This window comes from Mizuhopecten yessoensis, unplaced genomic scaffold (assembly GCF_002113885.1).
Source record: "Mizuhopecten yessoensis strain PY_sf001 unplaced genomic scaffold, ASM211388v2 scaffold2699, whole genome shotgun sequence".
NCBI classification, from domain to species: domain Eukaryota; kingdom Metazoa; phylum Mollusca; class Bivalvia; order Pectinida; family Pectinidae; genus Mizuhopecten; species Mizuhopecten yessoensis.
In genome coordinates, this window is record NW_018404676.1 from 225,044 (window position 1) to 252,368 (window position 27,325).

Sequence of the window (27,325 nt, forward strand, 5' to 3'; positions counted from 1 at the left end):
CATATCAGCATTGAGAAACCAAACTGCATAATATAGTTGCTAAGGGGCGGATGGTTTAGATAACTATGTTTTCGCATCGTACTGTTTCCTTGGAATTTTTTTTATTCAATTTTTTTTTTATTATTTCAATTTAGTTTATGAGCAATGTTTAAGAAGTAGGCAGATGCTAGTTGTTCAAAATGCATAAACTATTTAAATTTTGATTTAGAAAACATACCATTATATTTTATTGCAAAATAACAATTGCTGTGTCATTTTTATCAACGTATTCCATTTTGGGTACAGTTCCATTTTGGGTACCCTCACCCTACACCCTTGCGATAGAAGAAGATCACCTACTAATCCAGGGAAACAGTACGACGCGAAAACATAAATTTTCGATCATATTTCTTAACATGGACAACTATAGGGAATAAATGAGTAAAATTTGTCAGAAATTGTCAAAAGTTTGTTTAATGAAGAAAATTATTAAAAGGCTGTCAAGTCATTTTCATAAACTGACTTACTAATAGTATGTGATGAAGTGTTCCATTTTGGGTACTCGACCAGCAAACAAACTCTAAGTGAACCTGACGCACTTTAATGAGCTCTATAAATAGACACACATGCTGTTGATACCTTAGAAATACATAAGATGAAGGCTTAAGGCATGCATTGTTTCATTACAGTAAAAAAAATCAGTCTTTCAGAAACTTATAATATGAAATTTTAATATTTTTCTTTAAAAAGTGTTCCATTTTGGGTAGCCTCAACATAGTACTCTGAGGGTGAATATATATAGGGTTAACACTTTCTACCACTGCCCATTTTGTGGACGTGCATAAATGATTGAACAGTTGGAAACTTGGTTTGAGTGGTTCCGGCACCCATCACCTCTTACGTTAACCAGCTGCTAAGAGCTGTCGGAGCTATTATGTGTACCATACCTGAATCGCAACAAAAAGACAGTAGTTCCTGCTCCATGGACTTTAAAGTTTCAGAACTAGTTTGATTTTGAAGCTATTACATTCCCAGCTGACTTCGCCTGTTTCTGCAACTAAATTTTATGGGTCCTAGGTTTCTGAGAAAATTGAAACTTCGTCAAAATAATCTTGGCACAATTACCTACAACTTTCTAATGTATATGTGTAAACAAAAAGACTTCGTTTTTTTGGAGAAAATGAGCATGTTCAGTTGCCTGATGTGTCTGTGACTCTGAACTTTAACCACGTGACCTTACTACTTTGCTGAAATATTATTTTCTACAATTTTGCAAATGTAGACGTGTATACAAAAGGTGTACCGTTCATGCGAAATTGGGCATTTTTTGTCTTCTGAAGTGTCAGTGACATTTAACTTTAACCCCTATGACCTCGAAACTTTGCCAAAACATTTTTCGTATTACTTCCTGCAACTAGTTTATGTTTATACAGGAAGTGTACCATTTTTAGGAAAATTTGCATTTTTAGTCTTCCAAAGTGTCGGTGTATGTATTGTTTTTTTAGGAACTTTGCAATTTCAGTCTCCCCAAGTATCCACGACCTTGACCTTTGAACCTGTGACATAGAAACTTTGCGGAAATATTCCTTGCATTACTTCCTATAGCTTTCTAATATATATGTTTATACAAAAAGTGTACCGTTTTTATGGAAATTCGCAAATTCAGATTCCTGACATGTTTCATGCTTCATTTGTATCTAGTGACCGTGAGCTTCAACCTCATGACCTTGAACAATATAAGTCTGCAATTTACTGCTAGTTATTTCTTAACAAAAAGTTAGCCGTTTTTCAGTTAACAAATTAGTTTTATAAAATATTAACCAATGCCATCTGCTTATAACTCTACGTTAAATACAGATACATTTTGAATCATCTGAAAGAGCAAAAAATCCACCGACTTATCCGGACCCGATGAAAAGTATAATTTTGGGCACAGATTTGAATTCAGGACTGAATCTTCATTGCGATGCATGTAAATTGACCTCATCTCAGCCGATCCCAGCCATCTTACTCGAACAGCATTCATCAGCCATGATTTAGTACGTAACTGCACATGTGATTGGTTCATTCATTTATGACACTTTAACGCGTTAAAAAAATAAGTACAACATTTAACGCGTTAAACTTGGGAAGCATTTTATCGCGTTAAAATATTTTTGATTTTTTAACGCGATAAAAGTTTATATTTAACGTGATAGCATTTAACGCGTTAAAACTATTTTAACGCGTTAATTGATGTTTTAACGCGTTAGTTTATCTCGTTTTTGACATGAACGGCCTTCCACACTATGGATACTCACATGCTGTAGTGTACCGACTTTGAATACAATTTATCTTATCAGGAATTTGAGAAGACTTATATGGAGCCTGTTTACCAAGCCTTTTGGAAACAATAACATATCTTGAATTAAGACCAGGGCAATTTCGACCCATTTTTATTTGGACATTTGTTGAAAAAGTTTCCCCATTCTGAGGAGAAATGGCATGCCTTTCATAAAATAATGGTTAAAATGGCAAACATAAGAATTTAATAATTAGACCCATTTACATTTTTTTCTATAGGAATAGGATTGGATTGCCGAACGTGCCCAGCTTTGGGGCAAATTCGGTTAGGCAGCCTGGGGTACCAGCATAGTCATGACGTCATAAAAAATGCCAGGTCAGATTTCCCCGCAATTTCACGACTTTTTATGTGTTGCATCACGAAATTAGATTCATAAACCGAAAAGAGACGTATACATGCTGGCTTTATATGACTCTGGGCCGAATCAGTCCAAAATTGATATTTCAATAATTCAAATATTACAAAAAGTACAATGCGAAGGTCGATGCTAGGTCGTTGGCATTGTGTACACGTAATATAAATAATAGTGGCAATTCGGTTTACAAGAAGTTCATGATTTTCTTTATACTCTCCAAACGTACCTTTTTTCCCTTTTAGTAATTTTATAATGGAGTTTTTCCCGTCGTTTTTCCGTGTGAATGCCTCGAAGTTGTAAATGTTTGCCCAAGACCAAAACTATCTGGCCCCACTTGTATAAAACATCTCAACTCTTGAGATTTCCTCAAGTCTAAGATTTCCAATAGACTATACATCGCTTGAGATTTTCCTCAATTTTGACATGTTTTATACAAGTGGCCCCAGGAGTGGCCGGACTTACCCCGAAGCCGCACTAACCCCGGTCTCTCATTCACGTCGCTGCCTCTGAGGTGTTCAGTGTAATTCTACCTTCTTTTTTTTTTACCGAAAATTGATCTTAACCCTAACGTGTAAAATGTATCTGATCACCTCACTTTAGGTCCTAATAAAGCTGTACATAACAAATTATCGGGTCCCTGTTTGTCATAGCACAGCGCCTTTATTGTTCCGTTCATGCGAATGCTGCCCCTAATATAAATGGCCCCTTCACGTCAGGAGAAGCCCGAACATACATATTGTCATTGATGCTCTCGGACGTTAAGGGCGTAGCTAGCCTTGTTCGGAGTGGATTCATTTAGGAGGCGGGTCCAGCGCAGGGCCTTTGTAGGGGGACAAGGTTGCCTCTTACGAGAACATTCGGTTGGATACTATTCTTTCACACGTGCAGTGAGTTGTGTAATGTCAGATCGTTGATGCATCTGGGGTTCCGATTTCAACAACTTGAACAAACGGATATGCTTTTTTCTTTTAATGCTGAACCAGATAATTTAGAAAATGCATTGTAAACTTAATTACTTGGAAAATGTATGATACACACCATAGTTTGTCATCGAAATTGGCAAATTGATTCAATGAAAATGTAACTCCTGGGCTTCCGACCATGGCTGCTTACTGTCTAAGGCAGTTTTGGATTGTATGATACAATTATTGTCTTATTTCATTTCGTATATGTATTAATTCAATTCTATATTTTTGCAGCATCTTATTCGTATTTTAATTCCATACATTCTAAAATATCAATTTTTACAAACTTAACAAATTTTGTTATTTGATTTCGGTATCATTTTTTAATTTCACACTATATAAGTGTATATTCTGTCAATTTGTATTCTTTGCTATATTAGCATTGTATGTATATTCCATTTCATAGTGTTTTAATTCTAAGTCTGAAGTAATTCTTGTGTGATATACAAGTATTCATTCATTATTAACTTTGTCTTTTATTTACTTATTTTGAGTACTACTTATCTGTGATCACATTTAATGCTTTTCATACATTAACACTATTTTTGCATACATATTGTTTCTAAAGGGCCATACCCCGGGGGCCTTTGTAGGTAGGGGACTCTCAATCACTTAGAAACCTGAGATATGATACTTTCTTTTTCTGTGATAATTATTACTGCTTTTCATTAATATATGTGAATATCTCCCTTTACTTGTAATATACTGTATTATAATGTCATTTTACAGATGTTTGTCGCAATAATATCTCTGAAGAGCTACTGTGACTTGTTTACCTGTATGCGACGTTCAATAAAGTTTCTTGTATCTTGTATCTTGCAGTTGCATGTCCAGAATCAACTTAGAGTCATTGAAGACGCTAAAATAAACTGATTAACCGACTTATTCTCTTCCTAACCCCTTGATGTCTTTCCATACTACCTTTGTCCACAACTCGGCATTTACGTAAATTTCTGAAAAAAATATAGAAATTAAACGAACATTATTTCAATGATGTGCATGTCCACCAGACCTTGTGATTGCTGTTGTAAACATAAGGTAAGCTATTTTTTATTTGCTCAATTTTTCGTACCCTGGGTATGTCATGACAAAATTAAAGCCACGAAATCACCTATTTGATAAGTTAGGCATAAAAAATGATCAATCGCTAGACTTATACCTGTCCTTTGAAGATTACAGAGGAGCGACACCCGACTTCAAAACCAGTCAATGTTACCGTTATGCTGCCATGCGATTGTCTTGATGCACATCAAAGGATCAAACTAGTCTACATCAATCACCAGCAAGGTGGCACAATCTTTTGTCATTACATGTTCCAGGGGTGAAGGGAACCTTAGTAAGCGTACCACCTGTAATCTCGAGGATGTCAACAGCAAAAGAGACCAGTAGCTTATTTTGGTGTGTCATAGACCAACGCACTAAACATTGCTAATGTGACAGCATCACCAGGGATCACCAAACCATCCTTTTCTTCATTCATTGAAAACTCTGCGGATTAATTTTATCAGTTGTATTAGTTCATGGTTGTATTTAAAAGAAGAATATCGACGGGTGTTCTTACCAATGAAATAAATACCCAAGGCTCACGTGAGATAATTATAGAGTACTCTCATCTCACCAATTAGCGTTTCCGGGTGGGTTTTTTTGCGATGTCAGTACCCAAAACGGATCACGGGTTTTGAATTTTGCAATATTTTGCGCTTCAAATGAACATTCCTGTCAGTATTTTAACATTTTATGATGATCTTTGGAATGAAAACACGTATTTCTATATTCTGAATTTATTCCTACAGCCCCCCAAAAAACTGATATAAGGTGGCAGTACCCAAATCGGATCAGTACCTAAATCGGATCCAAATCGGATCAGTACCCAAATCGGATCACTTCTTGCAAAAATATTTATAAATCAATAAATGTGTCAGCAAATCAGTTATAACAATGATGTAGTCTTAGAATAGATAGCCACGCACCATTTATTGTCTACAGATGATTTGTTTTAAGTTCAAATAGCACAAGAAAACGTAATTCAAACTCAAATGTCAGTGTTTTGATGACGTTTTTAAAAAATGGCGCGTGCGACGACTATGCATTAAGTTTTGGACTATAACGATAAATTTACACTATAGAAATACTTTTTGTCATATAAATTCTAAAAATCATCATAAAATGTTGATATGCTGACAAAAAAAAATTCATTTGAAGCAAAAGATACTACAAAATTCAAGCCTTGATTCGATTTGGGTCCAGACATTCGCAAAACCGGAGACGCTGATTGGTGACTTCAGAGCGTTCTATAAATATCTCGAGTGAGCCCCGGGTGTTAATTTCGATTGTAAGAACACCCATTGCTATCCTTCTTTTGATACAACCATAAATGAATATAATTACTCCTCAGATTTTTCAATGATTTAATAAAAGGTTGGTTTGGTGATCCGATTTGGGTTCTGTCACCTTAGTCCTCGCATGCGCCATTTTTTTACAACGTAAAAAATACTAGTTTGAAATGTGTCTCCTGAAACTATTTATACTTAAAATTTGATGATTTCTAAACTAAAAAATAATGCATATCTATGTATTATAATGATAAATTCTTGTAATAACTCAAATGTTGACACATATATAGATTTATAAGTATTTTTGCAAAGAGCGATCCGATTTGGGTCCTGCCTCCTTATGCTGTTCCAATAAGTTGTCGGTTAATTGCTTCCATTCGTACATTATAAATAAATTAAAAAAACAACACATTTTTATGAGTTTAAATTGTTATTTATCATGTGAACGAAACACCATCGTAGCTGGTGAATTTGGCGTAACAATGGAGTGGTATCCGTCATAGATACGATTGTAAGAAGTAGGCTGAGAGGTACATGGAGATGTATCTTCGAGCACGCGCTGGTTTGGCGTTACGTCATTATAAATATGATCGAGTCGTTTAGCCGTTCCGTTGTCGTTTAGATCTCGGCGTGGTGTTTGGAATTCCATGGAAGCTACAATGGGGGAAGAGAGTTGTTCTGCAAATCCTTTCACGGTGTTCGTGAAAATGGAACTATGTGCATCCGTCTCCAATTCTCTTTTTTCACTTTTTAGTACGATGCTCCTCTTCGTGGCGTCTTTATAACCGCCTGAAGACGAGGAGTCTGTCAAGTCGGTATGGTCACCTACGAAGTCACACTCTGATGTTACACTGAAGAACGAGTCAGAGTCGGAAATGTTTTCGGCGCTACCACATGCATGTACAGAGTCTGGGTCCGACTTGGTCGGCGAAGTTATTTCGTCGGTGGTTGGTTGGTCTTCTTGCTGTGAACAGGGTCAATAATGTTTATTTCAATCAATGAAATGACACATTTGTTTGGCGTCGTTTCAGCATATTTTTTTAGATTTACCGAATCATACGATTCCACTTTTTTTTGTACTGTAATAGATCTACCATGGGAAACAGATGTCAGAATAACTTTAACGAATGAATATCATCATAATAAATACTTACATTGTCCGTTATCCAATTGAGTCTCGATAGCAATGATTTTCTTTCCTTATATAAAGCGGCTGCGGCACTAAGTCCCAAAAAACACAAACCTGACCATATTATGATGTCTTTTGAAGATGACATGTCTCACCGTCATGGTGGCATTGTACGTTGTGTAATGACGTCACAGTCTTTTAAACGTCACAATCACCTTCATCCGGGGCTTCAAAGTGCTTAAATTCCCCCCTTGGAATTCTAAGGAACAATATTCATTTAGAACGAATATGTTGAAGTTTAGGAAATAATATGTTGCACAATGAACCTACGCCTGTGTTTGACCATTCAGTTATCGGACGAAGTAAGTCCAAACGTACCCGCATGATCATCCAGCCCAGAAACAAGCAAGACACACATGCATGGCGGCACGTCCTTATCAGATCTTAGCTGTTAGTATAATATGGCGTTAAACGGGGGAAAAAAACTAATCAACTAAGACCATTTTTTCATTAGATGTGAAGCGACACCGGACTGGGTTGATTGCTGGCGATCTGCTATAGTTTGCTTATTATTTGTTAGAGTTCGAAAGTCCCGTGTTAGGATCTCTCTATGGCCGTTGCATCACCATGTCTAATTGAGGATATGTGTAAATGCATTTGATTTTGATAAAGACATATACAATGAAAGAGGACAGGAAACATGTGCGGTCAGACCGGACTCGAACCCAGGACCTCCAAAATCTAGCTGGGCGCTCTAACCAAAATATTGAGCTACCTGGTGGCCGGCGATCGACTTCGTCCGTTCCCATCAAATATACCCATTTAACAGCATTGATGACACATCTAGGGTTTTTACTCGTGTAATACAGTGTTTTTTTTAGGCCGGAATCTGATACTATTACATGGGTAATAACCCACACGGTAGACCTAGCTGTAATTGAAATACAGATAGATCTAACTGTTATGTTCATATTTTTGAATACAGATATCTATAGTTATACAATAAATACAGACCTATCCATGCATATTTAAACTGCAGATATCTGTTTACTGTCATTAAACGGATAACATACAAAGGCTTGCCATATTACTGTCATGGCCTTCCGTGATCATCATCAGAAATAGAAATTTTATAAATCTATGAAACTTTTCAGATTTGAAACCACAGATTGACATGTATTTTTTCTTCTTCCAATCGTGGACATTGTAAATCTTATTAATGGAAATTAGCTCAACGCAGGTAAGTATTTTCTTTTTCAACAAAGAATTTGACAAAGACGAATGGAATCTACATGTCAAACTGTGGTTTGTAAAATTACTGCCATTGCATTTGGCCTTCCGTGATTGACAAGCCTTCATTTATCGCATTCAATCGGTTGGACCGCTTAGACCAGGATTGTTCTTTTATGTCATGACAGAGATTCTTACGTATATCGTAAATGGCTTTGTTTCATATTGCTTTCTGGAAAGTGTTTCAATGCATGCATTGAGTGACAGTTATAGTTATGTCTCGTTTTGTACCTAAAAGATTACATTTTAAACGACTGATACAGGGGAGAAATCATTAATAAATCTATGCCGGAAGTTCTGCTCACAGCGCCAGCTGACGTGTACGTTCGGTGTGAAAGTAGAAAAAACATGGCAGCCTGCGTTAATGTAGAACGTACGATAAGCCGGTTGCTTTTTGTGACATGGCTTCTCACATTTATTGTTGCTATCGTTGAAGCGTCAGGAATTTCTGACTTACGGCTGTGTGGAGATACAAACTGTGAAAGTAAGACTATGTTTCAATCGACTGACAGTGACGATAAACGTGAAACAGCTACTAAAAAGAGGGGGGGGGGGGGGAGGGATATTAGGCATAGTATTAAAATACAATAGTAACCAACACAGAATAATTATGAAGAGTGATAAACATATTTACAGACGATCAACATTATTGAATCGACCATGTTTTGCTGCACGCTACAGTAGTTCAGATAACTGGGGCATTATCGTCTCCCTTTGCTTTGTGTTGGTACACAGGCTAAGATAAGTGAAGATAGGTGATGGTATGAAACTACTGCAAAGTATTGTTATGTGGCTGCTGCAAAACCGTTAAGACTATAATTATTATTTATTATTCATTAAACCAACCATTTCTTCATATAGAATCATTTTACGGCTATTCTCATTTAAAATGAGAGGTCTACTTTTGCTTTGTGTTGGTTCGTTGATTTGATTTGGTCAAAATAGTATAGGAGCATCATAAGACTGAATAGTTTGCTTGTGATCAGAATGTTTAAAAAGACGTCTGTTGGCACAGACTTCTGTCAAAAGTCTGGTGTTTACCAAAACATTAAGAGGATGCTTAAATATCAGATTTTTTGGGGGCTAGTCGGGGAAAAAATTACAAAATAAATGGGTCTAAATGCCTTCCAAAAGTTATACCACGGCAATATGATGATCGAGTTCAGCTTGCAATGTCCAGTTTTGACCACTGAAATATCGGGGATACCCCGCATAAATTTAGCGTAGATCTATTTATAATATGTCACGTGGTTGTTTCGAAAGTGAGGCAGTGAAAATAACAACAATAGCACGCCGTCATGTGCCATGTCGGACTCAACTAGCGGAGAAGACAGCAATACTATATGTAAATAGTTGTTTTCAAAGGTCATGTATGATACAAGTGTAGTATTCATACCTACATGTTGTTGTTATATATAACGGTATTGATACCTCGTGCCTGTCATGACTTTTGCATGCATCTTTTTCTTTCGCCGCGATGTTTACATTTGGCCTTGTTGATGACGTGCGTGTGGTAAAATTACATCACTGATCTGGGTCAATTGAGAGTTTTAGACTGTCAGGTGACGATTTAGGGTTCAATTTTTGCTGAAATTTACTTCCTAAGAGTAAAAATTATAATTATATTAAAGAAAACCTATATCGTCACCTGTTAGAATTCAGTGTTCATTATGTCACCCATAACTCCCTAAAGCCCCAAATAGTTGGTTGTACCCCCATTTTGATTTAAACATATTTTATATGCTAAGTACAAATGTAGTAAGTTATTTTTTTCTCCAAATAACCGACCTACAAATGTATATAAATAACAACCATAAGAATCTTGAAAATCTATATACTGTATCTCCAACTGTATTGTTAAAACCATATATCATTACATGTATATTCTGCAAATGTTTTCTTGAAACGAATGATGTCTTCTTAAATAAAAGTTATTCAAAGTTGACGTATATATATATATATATACAAATATTGTGTACTGTAATAATACAGTTTGATTAATTGAGTCACTTTTGTTTTCCAGAAATTATATCTTATGCCCGAGCATTAGGTAAATTCAGACAAAATGATCCCTTATTCCTGACCTTTGAAAGAGATGATATAGTACATATTCTAAGTAAATCAGCAGGTCAAAAGCCAGACCTTTGGGGAGGAGAGGTAAGTCTTGGACACAAACTCATATCCATGAATTAAATCAAATGCAAAAAGTCCTTATGAAGTTATGAGTATGTGACTTAGAGCAGTGCTCATGCTGGTTAATGAAGAAATACCTGCTCTTTAACAGATGTCAGAATCTGCTGTATATATTTTTCAATGTGTACAGTATTGATATTGATATTTATGAGGTGGGTTTTTTTCAAAGAAATAAATGGGAACTGTTAAATTACAAATCCGTATACAAGTACTTCGTATTTTTTTTTTTCTATTATAATCCATTCTTGATTGTCTATAATGGATATCAATATGATAATCAGGTGGTTCAATAAATAATATTTTTTGGTTTATCAAATGTACATAAATTTTACATCATTTTTACAGGTTCGTGGAAAGAAAGGCTATTTCCCACGGTCATTCGTGAAGGAATACAAAGTTGACGTACCCAACCCACAACACGTAATAAAAACAGAGGTAAATTTTCATGTAATTTGTACTCTTAGTTGTTGCATTGATTTCAAATGGTATTTTATGTTTGCAAAGTGAACATTATATAACAGTTCATGTCAATCATCTGAATAGTATACAGTCCAATCTAGTTCATGTTGTACATTATATACTGTTAATGACTGTATAATCAACTTTAGTTAAGGTAAAGGGTACAACTGCATCAGTTATATATAACTTATGATTATGAAGAAGTGTTCCACTCGGAGGTTTTTGATTTGGAGTACTCTCCCTTCTTCATTGAAGATGAAGCAACCAAAGATTTCATATTTTCATAACATGATTCATATGTGGCCCATAAATTGGACACATATTTTAATACTGTGCATGTACAATTCCAGTATGTCAACATTGGTTAAGTGTAGGCTTTTATTAGCAATGTACAGGTCCTTAGTTTAACCCCTGCAGATTTTTTTATTAATACAAACATACATCTTTTTTTCAAACATACAAATTCATTTCATTCAAACAACTACAATTGTGTAAAATGCATGGCAACGTGTGATATTTATGGAAAATTTCTTTTGAAAAAGACATACCAGGTAAACAAATATTTCACAGTTGTGACATTGGTAATGCTATAGTTGAACTTGTTGGTGCCTTTTACCTTAGTCTATTAATATACAGTCCAGTCTAATATATGTTGGTATAGTGCATACTGGTAACACCTGTACAATGTACTTTAGTTTGTGTTTGTACTGTTTACATCATTCATGCCTTTTTTTGCACGTGTCACTACTCTTTTTCTAGAAAAGATTATCTATAGAGGAAAGAATGATGAGGAATGAGTTTGATACAGAACTTGAAGATGATACAGAGATTGGCGATGATACAGAGATTGGCGATGAAACAGAAGCTGTGGAAGAAGAGAACGGTAGTTTACAATATTACTAAACTATAATCTCATAAATGGGATTCCATTAAAGCAGAATAATGTTGAAAGCTTTAGATTAGTATTTCTTCTGTATAGAATGACTCTCAACATATACCCAAGATTACCTAGTTAACCATTTGTTTACCAGAAGGCAGTAAGTAATATTGTAAATTTGGTAAAAGAATATATATAATGATATTCTGCTGATATTGGAACTAAGATGAGAAAATTATAATCTGCGATAATTAATGAGTTATATAATCTTGCCTATGTGTAGTTCACTTTGTGTCATTATCCTTGTGTAATAATGGGTAGAGATTGTTAATCTTTTTCAATCGATGGCATTATTCATTGTCAATAATCTTGATAAGTTAACTCGTAGTAGTCGCCCGTTTATGATGGTTCTCAAAGTAGCTATAACATTCTTGTATTTATATGATATATCTGTAACGGTTTCGTTATGTAACTATTAATTACTAATTTTCAGATGCAGGAGATGTTGAAACCCCTATAAAAAAAGAACCAGAACAGGTACATGAAACTAAACCTAATAGTTGCATAACTAAAATATTTTACTCTATGTGACATAGAGGTCCATTGACATTTAATCCCTGACGAAGGGCTAAGCCCGAAAGCTTGGAAAAGAGTGACTTACAAGTTCATTAATAAACCTAATAGGTTCAACAGAAGGACTGATGCTTAACAAGCTTAAGGAGGCTCCACCATTTCTCAATTACTTAAGGATGTACACCTCTGAGAAGTCAAAAATTAAACTTTTTTTCTTATATTGATTTTTGGAAAAAGGAGATAATGACATAGTAGAAAATGCAAAAAAATATATATGTCTGTGTGTTCGTTTTTGTGCTATGATCGGTCAAAGATACCAATTTAACACAATAGGTGATTTTAGGTGAATTTTCGGGTTTTGACCATTTGCAGAACAAATTCATACAATTTCTTCCAAGTGTGTTATCAGATAAGTATGAATGTTTGTAGAATTGATGAAAATATTATTTTCTTTTGAATTATGGAAGTAAAATTTCTTAATTTTATTCATTTTACTCAGAAATGCGATTTTAGTTACCCCTACCCCTTTTTTTTAACATCTAGTTTTTTGACATGTTTTTCAGATGTGTGTTTGCTATTAAACCTATCATAATTTGTTAAATATTACAAAAACCCATTACACCAGATCAAAACGTGACTTGAATGTGACTGAAACCTCAGAAGAGTACATCCTTAAGCTTCAACATAATGGTTATGCAACAATGTGGATATGACTTTATGGACATTTACTATTTTGTCAAATCAGGGATTTCTTGGAATAAATAGGAATTGTTATTTATTTCATTAATCTACATTTCATAATCATTTTGATATGGATGAGAGTTTTCTCATGTAAAACATATGCAACTTCTCAAAGAGGGATAACATTTTCCAAAATTAAAGTTATATGTATTCTTTCAGTTATATTAAAAAATTATAGAAATAAATCAAATTATTACATCAAAGTTGTCTAATCAACTGAATAAGGGCCCTACATTGGAGATGCAGGTGCTCTACAGTAATCACAGTGACCGTCTTTCCATCCATTAGTACTTTTTTCCCGAGATTATCTCTGATTCTAAAAGACTTATCTTTATTAAATTTGACAAGGTGATAATACTGTGATATGTAGATGTGCAATAGGAGTTTCTGAGGTCAAGTAAAGGTCACTGTTACAATGTACTAAAAATAGACCATCAGAGGTACACTCGGGTACATGACAGGGTCCTTGCTGACCTGTGGGTGTTTTAGCTGTACATCTGAGGTGAAACAGAATGGAACAAAACAACGTTCTTGTGCATGTCTGTAGTGTTCCCCACTCAAACTTTTCTTATAATCCAAGTTAAAAAAAAATCACTGTCACATATACAAAAAAGTAAAGCTTTAGCATAACATCAATAAAAGTAAAAGATTTCACCATTTAAAATAATTGATTCCTTTCCGAAATTAAATTAATATCAACCATGTATGCAAGTGTCATCAGTCCATTTTATTTCTGCCGTACATTTAACTATTGTACAAAGTATCTCTTTAAGTTTATAATATACACATTTTACATCAATGTATCATTGATAAGTTGTTGACATCACTGCCAGGTACATGTACAATGTACTGGTGTTAACCTGATGTTAACTCTTATTTACCAGGGTATCTTATTATCTAAAGCATTGAAATGCCTGATACACATTGGGGAAATGACGACACGAAATATGACTAGAAAACACATGTATTACGTAGGGTGGCATGTCCTTTAGCGAGTTGTTCTTTCTAAAATTTTGAAACTAAATGACTGTTACTCAAGGAAGACATTCTGTGGAATGTTCAACGTCATTTCTTCAGAACTAAAATCTTAACAAAACTGATATGCTAATTATTAAGAATTTTGTTGATGCCTGTTTGATTTGAAGCTGAGATAATAATAGTATTTTCAATACCAATTTCTTCCCATTTTCAATTTGAATATATCTTGCATTTTTTACAGAAATCTACACAGAAAGATGAAGAAGCTGATGATACGGAAATAGATGAGACTGAATTAGGAGAAGATGGTGATGATGTAGAGGAAGTGGAAGAAAGTGAAGATTCCACGGAGGTACCATCAGAAGAAATGACAGAAGAGGAAAATGGCAAGGGTATGCATCTCAATAAAGTCTGACATCTTCCTTTCCAAATTTCATTTACCGGGAAGTCGATAGGCAAAGGAACCATAGTGATAGTCCATTCTCATATTAACTCATTTACCCCTGACATTTCTTAATGAACTATTCCAACCTTTGAATTGGAGTTCAAATGGGTCTTCAGGGGTGAATGAATTAAGGTTATAAGGAGCGGTACAAGTAAATAAACTTACACCCAATAAAGATGTCTCAAAAAACAAGTTTACCTAGCGGTATGTTGGCCACTATCGCTAAGGTAGATTTGACATGTCGGCTCATTAGGATTCAACTCTCGTTTTACCCTTGTTTTTTATTCTGTTTATCAAGTAGTAACCATGTGATGGTGTCTTTAGTTGATGCTGGTATATATATCATCCCCTGTCTTTTACTCTCCAGCATAATATATATATATAAATATATATTGTTCTGTCATTTTCAGATGTTTTTGATTTTGACGATATAAAAGCAAAAAATATCTTAAATCATATCAATGACTTTGATGAGGAGATATTTCCAATACTTATTGACGAAGCCAATGATGCAAAAGTTAAAATTGAAGGTAACAACTAATCCAGTATGTTTTGAAAACAAACAGCATGTTATGCATTTAACGCATCTCAAAATGAATTCGGAAAAATGAGGGACTTGGCCTTCAGTTTGCATGTCAATTATCTGTGTTGATACTAATTCAACCCACCGTTACAGTACAGGTATTTCCTGAGTGGAGGACACTGCTTTTTAAAAGAAATTTACGCTGTAAAAATGTCCAACTGAAAGTTTGAAATTGTGGTGTCCATTTGGCTAAACACTAATACTATGTTGGTGCATGTATTTGACTAATCACTAATACTGTATTGGTACTGTACATTGACTTATCACTAATACTGTATTGGTACTGTAAATTGACTAATCACTAATACTGTATTGGTACTGTACATTGACTAATCACTAATACTGTATTGGTACTGTAAATTGACTAATCACTAATACTGTATTGGTACTGTACATTGACTAATCACTAATACTGTATTGGTACTGTAAATTGACTAATCACTAATACTGTATTGGTACTGTACATTGACTAATCACTAATACTGTATTGGTACTGTAAATTGACTAATCACTAATACTGTATTGGTACTGTACATTGACTAATCACTAATACTGTATTGGTACTGTAAATTGACTAATCACTAATACTGTATTGGTACTGTACATTGACTAATCACTAATACTGTATTTGTACGAATACTGTATTGGTACTGTTCATTGACTAATCAATTAACATTGGTACATTTATTTGGATTGGTTGTATAAAATAAATGGCCAAGCAACAGCTGGCTGTAAACAGACGTCATGTGCAGAAAGATTCAAGAACAATTAGTTGATTTAATACATTTTCTGGTCAAGTCAAATTTTCCCGAAAGCCATGATTCAGGATCTCTGGGACCTAGAGGGTTATACTGGACTGAAGTTAGTATTTCCCATCCATGGAACCAACATAAAGTACTGTCACGGTAGAACTAGGGGTATACTTGTAGAGCATGTGTTGTTCATCCAGTGTTACTTGAAACTTAATGGCAGGTCGAGTGGCATAGTGGAAAATGCTCTCACCTTTCATCAAGGCGCCCATGGTTCGATTCCCTGATTGCATGTAAAAAAGGGTATTTGGTCACCATGTGGGTTTTCTTTGAGTATCCCAGTTTCCTCCCACATTAAGACCCGCTGTGCGCATCCATTCTGGCCAACATGAGTCATCAGTACGAGTTAGAAAAGTTGTTTCACAATTATTGTTGAATAAATAAGGGTTATATTTATATTTATATACTGACTGACTTGAATATACATTGTAGGATAATAAACTTTCTTTATTATTACGTTTTTGGTCTTGATGATAGCAGGGGGTCTTAAGGTGGGAGGAAACAGGAGTACAAGGAGAAAGCTCACTAAATGGGCCGATGACCCCATTCAATTTTTATGACAATCAAATCTTTAATTGAAATTAAAATGAAATACAACTGTTACAAGGTCACTAAAAACAGCTAATAAGCAGTTTTATCTGCTGATTTAAGTATGTATAATTGAAATAATGGAATATTTGATGGTTTCTGAAAAAGAAAGTGCATGTCTAAATTCCTGACACTGAAAGAAAAGAATAATCTGCTTTATGATCATTATCAATTAAATTTTCTATTACTTTTATCTTTACTGTTATCTTAATTAAAATTCAGTGTCTTTTTTGTATTACTGAAGATTTATTTTGCTGTAACTGAGCAAAAGCATTTCATGCCGACATGTTTAGTTGAGCGTGAATATTGATAAAAGGAGTAATATCTTATTGTAAAATCATTTTCAGTGATTGAGTTTAAACATTTGTCTATTTGAAAGTTAAACAATTTAGACCTTAATGGTCATAGTCATAATGGTTAATTGATAATATTATACTAAATACATCCAAATCTTTATTGCATTGTTTTAAATGAGATTTCTCAGTTTTAAAGAATATTTACTGGTGCTGGCTTTATTTCGCTGTCAAGTTTGCTATCTTCAATATTATAGTGTTTTTTTCTGATACAGAATTGAATAAAATCCTGTTGACAAAATCTCCAACACCATATGAAGGAAAGATTGAGGAGAGTGCTTCTGGTGAGAAATTGGAGTCAACACAGCAGGCAGCTCAGCCACCCCAACACACAGATTCAACACAGCAGACAGCTTCAACACCCCAACACACAGATTCAACACAGCAGGCAGCTCAGACACCCCCACACACAACTTCAACACAGCAGGCAGCTGAGACACCCCAACACTCAGATCCAACACAGCAGACAGCACAGCCTCCCCAACACACAGATTCACCACAGCAGGCAGCTCAGACCCCCCAACACAAAGATTCAGCACAGCAGGCAGGTCAGGCACCCCAACACACAGATTAAACACAGCAGGCAGCTTAGACACACCAACACAAAGATTCAACACAGCAGGCGGCTCAGACACCCCAACACACAGATTCAGCACAGCAGGCAGCTCAGACACATCAACACACCACTCAAGTAGACAAACCTGCAGAGGAAGCTACACTGGTAAAGGAAGAGGAAGTTCAGAAAAATGAGGAAGAGTTTGATGAAACAGATATTGGAGATGAAGAAGAGGAGGAGGAAGAAGAAGATGTCATATCAGATGTTAAGGCAAATTTAAAGAAAGTAGAACAAACATCAAAGGGTGATACCACTGATAAAGATGGGAGTCAGTTACTACCAGAGGAAAATCTCAAAGTCGTCGCCACTCCTAAATCTGAGGACTTGAAACAAATGTCTTCATCAGAAGATGGTTCTAAAACAGAAGATCATGGAGCTGATAAACAGGCAGATGATGTAAAGACCATCACACCTGCAGATGCTCAGAAAGAGGATGAAAATAACATGGAAAAAAAATCTGAAAGTACACAGGCAGGTCACGACCATCATGGGACAAAACCTTTAGATTTTGTACAGGCTCAAGTAGATGATGCAATGAAAAAAATGGAAACGACAGAAAACAAAAAAGAACAACCAGGAGCTGGAGTCAAAGTAAACGACCAGTCTGTGGAGGGAGTCAAAGTGATGGAACAGCCTGTAGATCAGGGAGTCAGAGAAATGGACCAGTCAGCAGCTGGAGTCAAAGTGAAAGACCAGTCTGTAGAGGGAGTCAAAGTGATGGAACAGCCTACAAAGGGAATCAAAGTAGAGGAACAGCTTGTAGATCAAGGAGTCAAAGAAATGGAACAGCCAGCAGCAGGAGTCAAAGAAATGGAACAGCCCACAGAGACTATTGAAAAAGAGGAAAATACAAAAGAACACCACAAAGAAACAAAACAGATTGAAGAGCCTGCAATCAAAGAGACAGATTTAAAGGTGGAAATCAAAGAATTGGAACAACCGTTAGTTCAACAGAGAAGACAAGCTTCAAGTGAGAACAAAATGGCATCAGAAGAAAAACTTGCAGATGTTCCAGTAAAAGAGGAAACAACAGAAAGTGCAAAAATGGCAGAAACAGACAGTTTCAAAAGTTCAGAAGGTAATCAGCAGCTTTTGCCATCATCTGCCAGTGATATATCTGCCACACAAGCAGCTGAAGCAGAGGCCCCACCTGGATACACGATTATAGATGGGACACCTTTCCCTCTTGATATGCTAGATGATACAGCCATGGATGCACCTTCACCTGTAATAGAGGAACTCAAAACAAGAATCCCTGATCAGCCCTCCTCATCTCTAGACATTGTCCCAACTGCTTCTTTTTCAGAATCTGTACATGTAACTGCAAACCCTTCACAGCCTTTAAATACTGACAATCATTTGGAAGTGCCACCTTTCCAAGAACCTGTCCAGTCCAACATTCAAGAATCCATTTCACAGCACCCATCTTTCACTGTGAGTGAAGCCACTAGCCTTTCTTCCAGTGAGACAACTTCCTTGTCAGACAGACTACTGCAAAGTTCTGATACAACAAATGGATCTCCAAGTGAAATGGTGACAGAAAATCTGCATGCATCCATGAGTGTATCTGAACAACTTTTGTCATCAATGGATGTAAGTGTGGATATGGAAGAAAAACCTACCAGTGCAGACAACAATGTTTTAAACAGAGATACAGTGCATCAGAACCTTACACATCCAGACTCTTCAGAAACATTGGTTCCAAAGCCAGACTCAAACAAAGACATGTATGCAACTGTAGACTTTCTTTCCAGGAAAGTATTATCCCATGATGGGTCACAAGGGAGTATGCCATCTACAAATGGACAGCCTCAAAATGGAGTCAATGTTCCTCCTGTTAGTCAAGAAGAACCAGATAAACAGGTTCGGTCAGAAACTTTGCCAAATATTGATGACACAGGGTCTGCATCACAGAATGTTGACACTGGGTCTGTCCCAAACCTACAGACAGATAAAGATCAAGGTGTCACTCCACCTACCACAGATTCTCCCAACGAGATCCCACCGCCACTCGTGGAGGACAAACCAACTGCAACAGTCCTTCCATGGCAGCAGGAAACCACAGCCACTCCCGAAGATTTGACAGGAAAGGAAGGGGAATACAACACAGACCCACAGTGGTCCCGAAAAATTGATGTTGAGAGTATTGGAGCACAGGAAGACAAGGCATACCAAGAAGACACCTGGTGGGTTAGAACTGTCAGGAGTATGGAAGCAAGGCTCAAGGTTCTGGTTGTCAAGGTAGGTCACATTAAGAGAGCGAGAAGGTCATGATAGGTCAGAGTAAATCAGGGAATGGGATCAAGATAGTTCTTTGCATATATGAGTGAGTCTTAAGTGATTAGGTGGATCGCAGAACAGGGTGGGTAGGGGGTCGAGGTAGGTTACTATGCAGCAGGCTTTAAGATGGGTCACAAGAAACAGGAGGTCAAGGTACCATGTAAGGTTATAGTTCATCAAGCAGGTTAATGGTTTGTCAGGGGTCAAGTTTATGTGGTTTTCATGATCTCCTTTATAATTTGTTAATCATAAGAGAGTGTGTTACATTTTGTATTGATACTTATTGATGCTTGTACATTTTCCAGTTACCTCCCTCGGTCCAGTCTCTGCTGGAACAGGAACCACTGGGTCTGTCCCCACAGATGGCTATCTTTGTCACCATGCTGATGACCTTCACACTATTTATCGTGACCTGTTGTGGATTGCTCAAGGTAGGTTCTTCATCTGATTTAAAGCCTCTGTACACTGCATCATCACGTAAATACATCTTGCTAGATCAAATCTTTAGTATCATATTGATGAAAAAGAACATTTTGACATATTATTAATAAGCATTAAATTAACTTTTTTCTGATGAACAAGTCATCGATCTTACTGTAGTTGAAATCCCTCTCAGTGTAGCTGACTTTTGATTTGTATGACATCTGTCCAGAACATAGCCTCATAACAGCTCAAGATCTTTTCATGATACTTTATGATAATGTAAGGCTTTGTATTTGTATACTGTATTGTGGCCTGAAACTAAATGCTTGGAAAGCTGATGGATAAATTAATTAATATTAATACTTCATTTTATTGTAGGGTAAAAAATCCAAGAAAAAGGATCCTGTTTGTACGTATTCTGCTTTATATATTTCATTTTGATAAAACATTGTGAACGAAAATCTGTACATATTACCTGGTATCTTAATGCAAGTAATTAACATCAGTATTACTAAAGTCTATCACACTAAGGAATGGGGATATGGAAGTTCTAGATGAGGTGTGGATTTTGGGTCAGAAATGAGTTGCTGAAGTTCTGGCTCCAAATTCTACACCTGAGGACAGAATCATGTCACCAATAACTTCATAGTCATCGAGGTTTTTTCCCACCTTTTACCCAGGCTCCAAAATTCACAATAATCTTAAATTAAGGAAATTTAACAAGTTTTATCATTGAAAAACATTACTGAAATTAAGGTAAAATCCTAAGGAAGTTGACCTGAAATATTGTGATGTTATCTATTATAAATCAGAAATTAATTACTTAATGCAACTTATGAAACTGAGGCCAGGATTTTTGTTAAAATTTGATGCTTGACAGAGCAAATACATCAATCAATAAATTGCCCTGGTAAATCTTCAAGGTTGCTTACAAATTAACATATTACAAAATGGAAAAAGTGTGTTGTACAAAGTGTAATCTTGAAATTTAAACAGTATGAAGAGATGCATCCCTCATCTGTGTCCCACGTAGGACACGTGTACTTTTCATGTATATAAGTGGGCGAAAAAATGATATCCATCCTAGTCATTGTGAGGAAACTGTTTAGAGAATAATGAGAAATACAGTTTTTGCAATATTGTATTATTGTTGAAGCATTAAGTTGGGTTCTATATTGAGGTTGTTTATGTAACAGTGGTTGTCCGAAGCCTGGAGGAGCAGTTGTTCATCATGACAAAGGAAAAGGAGAACTTGGAGGATGACTTACAGAGCACGAAACAGAAAGTGAGATTCTGATATAAATCATATTGACTAGAGGCTTCCCCACCGTGAGGGTATGCCAGAGAAATCGCAGTCTGTGGGCTGATCAATTCTTCATTGTGTTAACAGAGTTGCAATCCAAACTAAGGGTTAGACATTCAGGAATCCTACCAAAGGGTTGAGATTTCTGTGGCATCTTATGTCACGTGATCACGCAACTTCATAGGACAACATGGATTCACTCCGCACTACGCTGACAAAAATAGTAACAATATCAAATTATCTACCACTTATAAAAAAAAATCTCAGTAATCTAATATATTCATCTCGGATACACTGAATAAGGTGTCTGATATACTTTGTATCAACACTCAGAAAAACTAGACTGATCTGGAACCCATAAGAAGTAAGTTGTCTGATTTATTATACAACCCTGGTGAGTTGTCTGATATATACTTTAAATGTATCTAATTTAGGACATTCAGATTTTAATACGTTGTCAAATGTTAACAGATTAGTGCGTCAATGAATTGTGCACTCACAATATATGTGATAGCAAATTATGTACAGAAACTTAATCAATGCAATCATGATTTAGCACAATATTTTAAGTACAAAAAGCACTAAAATAAGGCTACTGCTAAAATAAGTATGTTTACAGAAACTTCTACAGAATGTTAAAAGCCTGAATAAACAAGTCAATGTATGGACTAATTAGATTGAATTGTATCAAGATACTTCGGTATGGTCAGCAGTTGATAGATGTACTCCATGTGTTGTAGATGAAAGACCTGGCGAAGGACCTGACTGTGCACCAGTCCTCTTCTGGAGATTTAGAATCAGAACTCCAGAACCACAGGGTAAAACAATCAATGTTATTGCAGCTTTATTATAAATGGTTGGTACATAATACAGTCGATGTAATAAACTCATCATAAAAAGTTTGTATAGAATAATTGTTGGGTATATCAACACTAGCTTTTTAACTCCTTGTGCCAGAATTTTGCGCTAAACCTGAATTTCTATTCCAAATTATATATTTATAAGCAAAATATTCGATTATTTATCAGACCCAGATACGCTAGAATGTAAGTACTCTTCACAGATGGAAAAGGTCCTAAGGTGCTTTATCAAAATTTTGAATTCCATTACTCCTGGGTCATCCATTTCCCCCATGGTGAGTGGTAAACTTTAATATACTGTAGTTTATTTAGAGGAAAAGGAACCTTTTGGGGTATATTTTGTTCCTTTTGATTAAAGTTATAATCATGTGATGGCAGTTAGATGTTGTGAAAGTTATACCTTGACTTCCTCCCTTCGTGCAAGATGCGGGGTCCAAATTGGATAAAAAATTGCTAAAATTAAAAAAAATACCTTCTACAGACCACGATCTTCGAGAATTACATAATTTGTTTGGATCTGAGTGACATTAACCAGTCCCCTGTTATTTTGGTAATATATTTTCTAGCTCCATGTTGATGTGCTCAAACAAAAGCTGGGAACCCTGGAACAGGAGAAGGATGAATTAACCGTGGAGATTCGTGAGAAGCAACAAAATGCACAGTCAGAACATGAAAGTGCCTCAGAGCTCCATAAAAAAATCATACAAAAGGATAAAATGCTGAAGGAACTCAGTGATCTACAAGAAAAGGTAACTTGCATATATATATATATATATATATATTCTGTGGCAAACTGGGTTTTATCAACTGTTGGTATGAAGGGGAAATTGTTTTATAGAAATACATATCTGTATTTGCTATGGTTGTTCTGTTAGAAGAATTCTACTACATGTACGCAGCTCATTAGTAAATGCAATCTTCTATTTTTAGACAAATCAAAGGCTCTCAGAAACACTTGTGGAGCTGGAAAATCAAACCTCACAACTTCAGGGCACTGCTGAACAAGTACAGCACTTAGAAACTAGGAAACAACAGGTAATAGTTCCAAAACACAGCTGTTAGCCATGAGGATGTGACACTCCCTTTGATTGATCTCTTGTATTCTGTGTAAATGTAAGATAACTTGCTGTTCAAATCATTTGTTGTCCATTGTTCGTCGATTAGTCCATGTGTTAACAACTTTGTTACTGCTATTGATCATGATGAAATATGGTATGCAGGATGTCCTAGCCCCTAGTTTTGTGCTTAAAATTTTAAGCAAAACAGGAAAACAAATGGACAAGAGGTCATATTTGTTTTTAAATGGATATGGCATATAAAGATTATTATCAGAACTAAAAATTGAGCATCCTGAAACTTGGTATGCCTGATCCCCTTTATCTGTCAGTGGGCATGTTCCATTTTGGGATATTGTAAAATCTAGCATAGAACAAGGCCCTCGAAAGATGCTGTTGCAACCTGGTTTGCATGATCCCCTTGGTACTAATGCGTTTATTCAAAAAGGGTAAAGAAGAGAAGTGAACCAACAATAAAAGCAACATGCCACTATGGTTGATGCCAACATCCATATTGGATCTCTTGTTCATACCCAGTATGTAGACTTTTTCTGTTGAAACATTGTTCCACCATATTAGTTTAAAAAACTGACTGACCATTCCCATGTGAAGTGAATGTTTTCCCCGGTCTTTTTACAGATAGTTTGATAAGATTTGATAAAAGTGTTAATTATCACTAGATGGTATCATGTTCAGAACCTTTACTGCAGATGTATTGTAATACAATTCATATTAGATATAATGAAATTATAAAAAATAAACCAGTGTCACTTAAACATTGCATATCTGTTTCCTTGTTTGAGCCCCATAGGGTGAACCATTGCAGATTCTCATACCCGTTTCTGATATGTCAGAGCAGGAGTTTGGAATGACGGTTTTATCAAACAAGTGTTTGGGGAATCTTATGTCAAATCTGCAGGAGTTCTCCAATGTTCATTTTCAGATCCAATTTTCATTACCCCAACAGATAGGGTTTCAGCGCCAAGTGTTGTCATCAGTTGTTGCTAGATTTTAGGATATGTAACTTGTAATGAAATCTGTGACATGATCAGATGCAACAGTTGCAACTGCATAAAAAACACTGAAATAAGTTTGTCATTTCTATCTCACCTCATATATTGTTTATGTTTTCCTTTAGCTACTGCAAGAAGTGGAAGGATGGAAAGAAAAGTAAGTATTTTTTAACTTTTTAGTTTTCTAAGTTTGAAATTTCAAATAAGGTAAAAAGAGTTGTTAATACATTGTACACATTGGAATGATATTTTATTTTGATCCTGTTCTTTTTTCTCCAAAATATCTTAAAGTCAATTTAACCCAAGAAAAGATATGTTTTATCATGTTGACACATGTAGTAGCTTCTGCTGTATGTCCCAAAGCTTGGCACACCTTTGGCCATTCTGAGAAAGTTACCATACTTATCCCGTAGTAAACCTAGGGGCTAGCTTAAAATATAAGGTCAAATATTGGGAGATGAGCTTATTGCAGGAACATTGGTTCAGTGAAAGAAATTCAGATCTTTCAAAAGAACATGGATGGGCTTATTGGCAGGCATGGGCATATTGTCAGATAGATATGGTGATCTTGTGTATAACGCTGTAGTGTTAGTGGATGTTGTCTGTTACAGTGCACAGGACCTGTCGGATCGCTTAGATCTGTCTTTGTCAGAACAAAGTAAAATGCAGGAGGACCTGGCCTTTAAACAAAATGAACTAGAGGTATGTATCACTACAAACATGCTATACAGGGGATGTTCTCTTGATTAGGTTAGTGGTGACTAGGCAATGGGATAGCAGGATAAGTGATGGCTGTATATTGGGACAACTGGATTAGTGGTGGCTGGATAGAGGGACAAGATTAGTGGTGACTAGGTACTGGGATAGCAGGATAAGTGGTGGCTGTATATTGGGACAACTGGATTAGTGGTGGCTGGATAGAGGGACAACTGGATTAGTGGTGGCTGGATAGAGGGACAAGATAAGTGGTTACTAGGTAATTGGACAGCAGGATAAGTGGTGGCTGTATATTGGGACAACTGGATTAGTGGTGGCTGTATAGAGGGACAAGATTAGTGGTGACTAGGTAATTGGACAGCAGGATAAGTGGTGGCTGTATAGAGGGACAACTGGATTAGTGGTGGCTGGATAGAGGGACAACAAGATTATGGTAACTAGGTAATGGGACAGCAAGATTATGGTGACTAGGTAATCGGACAGCAAGATTATGGTGACTAGGTAATGGGACAGAAAATTATGTTGACTAGGTAATGGGACAGCAAGATTATGGTGACTAGGTAATGGGACAGCAAGATTATGGTGACTAGGTAATGGGACAACAATATTATGGTGGCTGGATATAGTTGGATAGCAAGATTAGTGGTGACTGGATAGTGGGAAAACAAGATTAGTGGTGACTAAGTAATGGGACAGCAATAATATGGTGACTAGGTAATGGGACAGCAATAATATGGTGACTAGGTAATGAGACAGCAAGATGAGTGGTGGCTGGATGGAGGGACAACAAGATTAGTGGTGACGAGGACCGTTTTCGTTTAAACAGTTGAACCGGTCGAACCACAGTTGTTCATTTATGAAATAAGGTCGGACCTAGTAATCTAATGCTGCTTTCAGGCGAGCCTTGACAAAGCCGTGCCAGGCCTACATAAACATTTGCAGGTCCGCCAGGATTTATACCCGAAATTGTTACATTTAAAAACGGACAAACCGATTGTTCCGCATAAACGAACAGGCCCTATGTAATGTGACAGCAAGGTAAGTGGTGGCTAGATAGTGGGACAACAAGATTAGTGGTGGCTGGGTAGTGGGACAACCGGATGAGTGGTGGCTTGAAAGTGGGATAACAAGATTAATGGTGGCTGGATAGTTGGACAACAAGATTAGTGACAACCTCTAAAATGGAACAACAAAATGAGTGATGGCTGGGTAACTGGATTTGACTGATTTGATACAGTCTTTTTGATAATATCCATACAAACATATACATTTGTATTTATATACTGGTACATGTTGAAATAAACCACAGTAAGGGAAATCAGCTGTTTATTTACCTTGTAGTAAATTTATGATTTCATTAATTTGTTTACCATAGGAGTTAAACATTTGTCTATTATCCACTTTAGGTTCTGAGGGATTGTTTTCTGCAGTTAAAGGCTTTTGAAACCGAGGACGATGAAGATACAGATCAGTTAGGTTTGTATGGTCATTTTAATAGTAACCTTCATCTGTTTACTACTCTATTTGATATTATAGAAAGTTGGTAGCATTGTTACCGTGATAATCACTGAAACAGTTTCCTTCATAAAGTGTGTTCAGATCTGTTATGATTTGTTAAATAGACATTTTCCCTACATCATATGTTTTATAGTTCATTTGCCTGATGATCAATTCTGACAAACAACAATTGGAATTTTTAGATTCTGAAAGTATTCAAGAAAAATTCCGTGCCATGTTGGATGTATCTAAGGTATGTATTTTGTAAAACCCCAGATGTCATATAGACAGTGAAACTTAGTTATCTCTTGTAGACAGCAAAACCTAGCTGTCCTTATAGACAGCAAAACCTAGGTGTACCTTATAGACAGTTAAACATGGGTTATCTCTTGTAGACAGCAAAACCGAGCTGTCCTTATAGACAGCAAAACCTAGGTGTTCCTTATAGACAGTGAAATTTAGTTATCTCTTGTAGACAGCAAAACCTAGCTGTCCTTATAGACAGCAAAACCTAGGTGTTCCTTATAGACAGTTAAACATGGGTTATCTCTTGTAGACAGCAAAACC

The 27,325-nt window shown here is 36.1% G+C and overlaps 2 protein-coding genes across 2 annotated transcripts in view; one reads left to right on the plus strand and one right to left on the minus strand.

Moving 5' to 3' along the window:
• Positions 1-6,387: 6,387 nt before the first annotated feature.
• On the minus strand, positions 6,388-7,308 carry LOC110446436. Its single transcript, XM_021491589.1, has 2 exons — positions 7,131-7,308; positions 6,388-6,940 (listed from the first exon to the last, which is right to left on the minus strand). Exons 1-2 carry the CDS (start codon positions 7,251-7,253, stop codon positions 6,407-6,409), a joined length of 657 nt encoding a protein of 218 aa, XP_021347264.1. The 5' UTR covers positions 7,254-7,308; the 3' UTR covers positions 6,388-6,406.
• A 1,410-nt stretch (positions 7,309-8,718) lies between these two features.
• LOC110446443 (melanoma inhibitory activity protein 3-like) overlaps positions 8,719-27,325 on the plus strand; it is a 35,727-nt gene continuing 17,120 nt past the window's right edge. Inside the window, exons 1-19 of the mRNA XM_021491597.1 lie at positions 8,719-8,879; positions 10,419-10,552; positions 10,934-11,023; positions 11,807-11,930; positions 12,418-12,461; positions 14,458-14,608; positions 15,072-15,191; positions 17,210-17,542; positions 17,603-19,851; positions 20,196-20,321; positions 20,692-20,722; positions 21,510-21,598; positions 22,357-22,434; positions 23,043-23,225; positions 23,407-23,511; positions 24,670-24,701; positions 25,156-25,246; positions 26,668-26,737; positions 26,962-27,011. Of these exons, the coding sequence (XP_021347272.1) occupies positions 8,744-8,879; positions 10,419-10,552; positions 10,934-11,023; positions 11,807-11,930; positions 12,418-12,461; positions 14,458-14,608; positions 15,072-15,191; positions 17,210-17,542; positions 17,603-19,851; positions 20,196-20,321; positions 20,692-20,722; positions 21,510-21,598; positions 22,357-22,434; positions 23,043-23,225; positions 23,407-23,511; positions 24,670-24,701; positions 25,156-25,246; positions 26,668-26,737; positions 26,962-27,011 (4,236 nt within the window). The 5' untranslated portion in view covers positions 8,719-8,743. The remainder of the gene's footprint in view (positions 8,880-10,418; positions 10,553-10,933; positions 11,024-11,806; positions 11,931-12,417; positions 12,462-14,457; positions 14,609-15,071; positions 15,192-17,209; positions 17,543-17,602; positions 19,852-20,195; positions 20,322-20,691; positions 20,723-21,509; positions 21,599-22,356; positions 22,435-23,042; positions 23,226-23,406; positions 23,512-24,669; positions 24,702-25,155; positions 25,247-26,667; positions 26,738-26,961; positions 27,012-27,325) is intronic.

Excerpts from the sequence above, each read along its gene's own strand:
- LOC110446436 (XM_021491589.1), bottom strand. The coding sequence starts at position 7,253 with ATGTCATCTTCAAAAGACATCATAATATGGTCAGGTTTGTGTTTTTTG. Across the intron at positions 6,941-7,130 it reads TCAATTGGATAACGGACAAT|CAAGAAGACCAACCAACCAC; the intron begins GTAAGTATTTAT and ends CCCTGTTCACAG.